Source organism: Heliangelus exortis, chromosome Z, assembly GCF_036169615.1.
Source record: "Heliangelus exortis chromosome Z, bHelExo1.hap1, whole genome shotgun sequence".
NCBI classification, from domain to species: domain Eukaryota; kingdom Metazoa; phylum Chordata; class Aves; order Apodiformes; family Trochilidae; genus Heliangelus; species Heliangelus exortis.
In genome coordinates, this window is record NC_092454.1 from 41,960,139 (window position 1) to 41,966,138 (window position 6,000).

A 6,000-nucleotide genomic window follows, 5' to 3' on the forward strand; every position below is an offset into this window, starting at 1 on the left:
GCAAGGCTGGAGTTCGCTTACTTTACTTGAATTTTTCCTAATTTATTACCCCATGGTATAAGAAAACTTGACACATGAGGTAGAATTAATATACTACCTTGCATTCCTCAAGTATCTTTTTGGGTATCTAGACCTACACTTAAACTTTAACTACTTAATTGCCTTCATTAGTCTCTTCTTTTGTCATGCATGCTACCATGTGCATTGAAAGCTTTTCATAGTAATCACACTCTACACTAACTTTGATCAATTATTACAAAATAAAAAAGAAATGTAGTAAAATAAATAATTACTTTCTTAAAGAGAGGGACAAAATAAGAACACTGGAAAGCTGTGTTGCTAATGAACTTAAATACTTGAAGGTGTAGGAGTTCTACCTGTCTATTAAAATTATTTAAATCCTTGATCTTCACAATAGTCTTCTTCCTTGACCATTATCTGTAACCTAACAAGCACAAGAACCACTTTAAATCACATGAAATATACAGTGTTCATTTCACATGATTAAAATCATGAGATGAGGCTCATAGTGTGAAGTTTTCAGAAGCTGAAGCAGTTTCTGCTTTTATTTGTTTCAGCTGCTGGGTGTCAGAGTGAGGGGAAAACCTTTACAGTGTTTGAGTTTACAAAGATAAATAAGTAATCCGGGACCTTTTCTAGCACACTTGTTGCCTGCTGTTCTGTTTTCTCATTTTAAAGGTTCAAAGGTTCTGAATGGAGGGTGTGAGGCTCAAGACACCAGCCAGGCACCAAATACTGGAGAGAACACTGAGGAAAAGAAGGATAAGCATGAAGCTGGCAGTAAGAAAAAGTGAGTTAATAATCCTACTGGGCTAAGGATCTGTTCTAGTAAAGATCTGTCAGTAAAGATCTGTCTAGTAAAATTATTTGAAATAGAATAGCAGTTGATTGAAGTTACTCAACCATGTTGAGATACTGTTTTCTTTGCAGACTTTTCTGATAACTTTAGAGAATGGTGATAGTATGCAAATCTTCTGTTGAAGTTCTGAATGAATGTTTTAGAAGTCACTTCCCCACTGCTGTGGTAGAAAGTTTAAAAAAAACAAACAAAAAAAAAGCTTACAACAAGTTCTGTTAGGACAAAATCAGCATGTCGTGAGGCAAGGCAAAGTACAAGCTTTAGAATTTTTAGGTCTTTTAGGTGTTTTAGACTACTCGATGCTGTTAAGTTGGGAGCAAAAGATGCCTGAACCAAGTCTTACAGAAGCTAATGAGATTTATCACGTTTTTTGTGAAATTGTGTATCATAACTAATAGCTAAGCCACTTCAATTAGTGTTTTATAGTGTAGCTATAGAATTGCCTAAACAGGAGGATGGAACTGAGACTTGTAAAATTTTGGAACTCTGAATGCTTTTTGGAGGTTGATGCAGCTTTTCCAAGCAAAAGGCTGTAAAAATGCTTGAATTTTTCAGGAGGTAAGTATGTATTTAAACCTTAGCCTCACAGAAAAATGTGGTTTCCTAAACAAGACCAGACATTGAGCCTCTTGTAGAAAACGAGAAAAAAACAATAGAATTTAGTAAACAATGAAGAAAAGGCCTAGATTTATCCTTGAGCTGAATTGCTTTATTGAAGTACCACTTGGTTTTCTCTCAGCACCACTGCTCCTAGTGCTCAGGGACTCTTTTTGTCCTGCAGTGGGTTCTGATGTCAGCTTTCCCTTCACCATTGCTCTCCTGCAGGCCAAGGAGAAGCTGCAGTTGCCTGGCCAACCAAAAACTGTGAATGATTGGAATCCCAGCCTTTATTCACAACAACTAAACCAAGCCGAAACGTAAAAACCCTTAAGATGAAAATGAAATTGATGTTTACTAAGAGGTAGCCTCAGGACTACCGGCTTCTGATTACACAGCTTTCAGAAGTGAAATCTGGGACCTTGTGGCTGGAGAGGACAAATTCTTACCCAGTCTGCCTGTTAGGGGACTGTGATGAAGGCACAGGTGTAGGAGGTTCCTGACACAGGTTACACAGCCCAGCACATAGCTTAAGATAGGTAATGTGGCCAAATCACAGAATGGTACTAAGAAAGTGCAACACATTAGTTACTTGAAATCAGTGATAAGGCAGTTCAGTAATTTTAGGCCATATTTGGCCAAAGCGTTTAAAAATAAATACTCAACTGCTTTGCCAAGTAGGATTTTTTTTCATGGCCTGCTCTTGTTCCCATAGAACCTGACAACACTTTTTGATTTTTGAGTGGCAGAGAGACAGTCTCAGTCAGGTTGCCCTTTATGTTTGTGATTAAAAGAATAATATTTGTGTTCATACATAACACCTCAATGGTTATTGATCAAAAGAAATTTAAGGCAAATAAAGTTAAGATAGTTACACAGCAGTCTTAGAACAGACTGTTGAATATAGTCTCTTTGGGCCAAGACTATTTATATTTTTAGTACTTCCATAATTGTGATTGTACCTGTAAAACCTGCAAATACCTTCCATGAAAAGCATGCATAACTACTTGGAAGCAGCTTCTGTAGGCTTATGCTCATTGGCTAACTGCTGCAGACAAGATTTTATAACACCTCTTACATGTTGAAAAGTGCATCTAAATTGGAGCAAGCTACAGACTGGTACACAAACTTCCTTTCATTGATTATTTTTCATACATTTTTATTTGCAATATTCAGTTTCTTACAGGTGAGAAACTAGTAAGCAAAATATGTTTAAACCCACCCATTCCCCTCCCCATTTCCCACTGCTCACTCTAATAATTTGTAAGTTACTGAAATCACAGGGCTGTCTGTTCAGTTTTGAACTTTACTCTCTATGATAATTTAGAGGAAGATGTGCATCAGAAATTTTGGAAGAAAGTTTTGTAACTGATACTTCAGAAGTGATTGACTGGCAATTAAGAACACCTTTCTGTTTCATTTGTTAAAAATACATTCTGCTTCCTGAGGTTACCGTAGTGTGTGGGACATGTAGTGGATTATTCCTGCCCACTAAGAAAAATAAAAAATGGTAAAATATGTTAAGCTGGAACATACCTGAGCTGATAGATATTTACCAGCAGAGTAGGGAGGATTGCCTGAATGGAACATGAGCTGCTTTTGAGTGGCTTCTGTTCCCAGCTGGTCACATACATGAGCGTGATGTCAGTCACTGCAGCTCAGCTTCCCATCTGGGGGCAGATGGAGCAGACAGCTGGCATCACTGCCTGCTTCCCTTCTCCAGACCACATCTACTGCTGCATGTACAGCAGCATCGCTTCCTCTAGGCACTGCAGATTCATCTGGAGTAACTCTTGCTCTCTGCCTTTTCATATGGTCATCGGTTTTGCTTTGTTTTCTTTCTAGGGCTGGTGGTGAAGAGAAAGAGCCTGAAAAACCAGCAAAAGATCCTGCCTTTGAAGACAAATGACATGACCGGAGGCTTTTTTAAAAGTACAAATTAAAAGAGAATTGTTACGTTTTGCATTTAAAATCTATAGACTGCTGAAAGTTTTAAATAATTTTATAAGCATAGTATTTTAAAGTTAAATTTTGTGGAATAAGAGCCCCTTTAATCTTGGTTTAAAAGTATTTAAACACTTTTGCCAATAGTTTGTCCAGTATTAACAAGTAGCACATTTCAAAATATTAAAATTACAGTTAGAAAGCAAAATACTTACATGTTACAGGTTTAGAGTTGTAGTATATTTTTACCTGACTACTGTATGTTTGCCTAGCTAATAGCAGGAAAAAGTGTAAATACTTTTAACTGCCCAGTTGCTTCATTTGTATAAAACTTTCTCTGTTCCTATGATACTGACCTCTGTTTGTGCATAGGTTTTCAACTCTTGTTGGGGATGTCTTTTCACTGTATTTTGTAGGAGTTGAAAACTGCATTTTTATAGCTGTTATAATGTTAATGTACGAGTATACTTAACTTTTTTTAAACAAGGTTCTGTTCTTGCAAGACTCATTGTGCCAATTTGCAATGTGAGTACAGTATGCTTTTGGTATAATAAGTATACTAGAAAGAAATGTGGTGTTTTCACATCAACAATCTGTTGATGCACCTGTGGGAAAACACTGGCTTTAACAACTGCAGAATTAAAGAACTCAAACTGTTAATGAGAGCCTTGTTCTTAATACGAACTTGTATAGATGAAAGCATAGATAGTTAGAACAAATGTTTGGTTTTTTTCATATTATTTTGATTTTACTGCCTTTGCATTAACATGGGGATTTCTAACATGAAATTTAATAGAAATGCTGGTGAAGTTCTTGTAACAAATTCCTAGTCATGAAAGGGAAACAGGTACAGGCTCCTCTGAAAAGTCCCCAGGGACACAAACTTTGCCTAACATCAGAACCAAGAACAACTTGGATACAACCAGAAAATGGTATTTGACAGAGGCCAGCCAGGTTAGAAACTAAGAGTTTAATAGTCCTGAGAATCTTGTTATGGGGATATCAGGGAAGGTGACAGTGTTACAGCTGTAGGACTTGTCACCTTCTGTTGCGTTACCTTCAAGTCAGAGCAAGAGAAAAATGTTTACAGCCTGGAGGAGACCAGTGCTTCTGAATGTTTAACTTGTTTAGAGTATTAGAGTATTAGAATCTTAGAATATGCTGCATGTTTTTTAAAGACATATATACTATATTGAGTATTTCTAAGTTTTATAGGTGCATTTTTTTCCCATTCATTATTGCTCTGCTCTCATGTATGTCAATGGATATGTAAAAATCCTAACAAAAAGTACGAATTGTGCATATTTACAAAATGGAATTGTTGCCAGTGTGCCTTCCAGCCAGAAGTTGCCAGCAACCTAAAACTTTGTATTTCTCTCTGAAGAGTGCCTGGAGGAAGGCCTCCACATCGCTGTCCAAAGAAGCACTCTGAGAAAAGGCTTTCTACACAAAACACAGGGGCACTCAGTTAGAGCAGCACTTTGTAGTAACACGCTGGCTGCCTTTGGAAATTAAAGTACCAAGCTCTGGGTGTTTGGAAAGGTTAATGATTAAATACTGAGGCCTATAATTACAAGGCAGAATCCACTCTGGTGATTACTGGCCGTTAAAACTCAGTGTGGAAAGAAGTTTTAGTTCGCAGTGATAAAGGTGAGATTTTGAATACAGCAATCCTCACACACTGGCAAAACCATGGCAAGTAGTTACTAAATGCTAAAATTGCTTGCAGAGCTTTTCATGTGCATAATAAGTATGTAATTGTGTAATAAATTAGAAAGTGTTTGTATACCAAGACTGAATAGCTTTAAGATCTTGGAGACAGTACCTTATGTTAAACCTGGAAGATTAATAGCCATGGCAGCTCCCAGTATGAACTGTCCTTGGCAGATGGCCATGATGTTTGGCCTCCACAGATCTTAAGTTTTGGCAACCTGTATGTAGTGTTTCACAACAGAGTGCTGTTGAGGGAGAGGCTGATTTGGCCACACAGCTGGACCATCTGGCAGCAGCCTCCTCACTCAGCTCCAAGTACAGGTAGTTACAGTGGCTGTACATTGAATTTTGCATATTTCTGCATACAGCTAGTCACAAGATGTAGTTTATTGCCTTAGGAAACTAAAACAGGTTCCCCTTTCATCCTCAGAAGTGTTCTGTAAAAGTGTTAACTCAATAAACTGATTATCACATAGGTACTTGCCAATCTTGACCGTTCCTTTATATCAAAACTCCTTTCACCAAAAAAAAAAGAGGTAAACTGTATTGGACAAGTGTGCCAAATCCACCTTCTTTGTTGACAAGATAACACAGATCTCTCTGTCACAACTGTTTGGGAGATAATGGGTCAACCTTGCCACTACTTCAAAGGATTAATAGAGCTGGATGTGGAAGCTCCTGCTGCAAGTCACAAAATCATGCTTTATCCATTCAGCTGCTTGGGCTTTTACTGTTGGGATTTGTTGCTTTTTTACAAAAAGAAACCTAAAATGCACAGAATCCCACTGTAGAAGTTGTCATCTCACTTTCCAAGATACCTTTGTGTCCATGAGCTGTGTCTCTTGGGTGACACAAATAAAAGTTTG

General features: G+C 37.6%; 1 protein-coding gene across 2 annotated transcripts in view; it reads left to right on the forward strand.

The window, feature by feature from the left end:
* The window catches only part of PSIP1 (PC4 and SRSF1 interacting protein 1), a 36,286-nt gene extending 30,673 nt beyond the window's left edge, over window positions 1–5,613 (forward strand). For both annotated transcript variants that reach the window (XM_071731828.1, XM_071731829.1), the window contains exons 16-17: window positions 700–811; window positions 3,323–5,613. In XM_071731828.1, coding sequence (XP_071587929.1) covers window positions 700–811; window positions 3,323–3,386 — 176 coding nt within the window. In that variant the 3' untranslated portion in view covers window positions 3,387–5,613. The remainder of the gene's footprint in view (window positions 1–699; window positions 812–3,322) is intronic.
* Window positions 5,614–6,000: the final 387 nt, after the last annotated feature.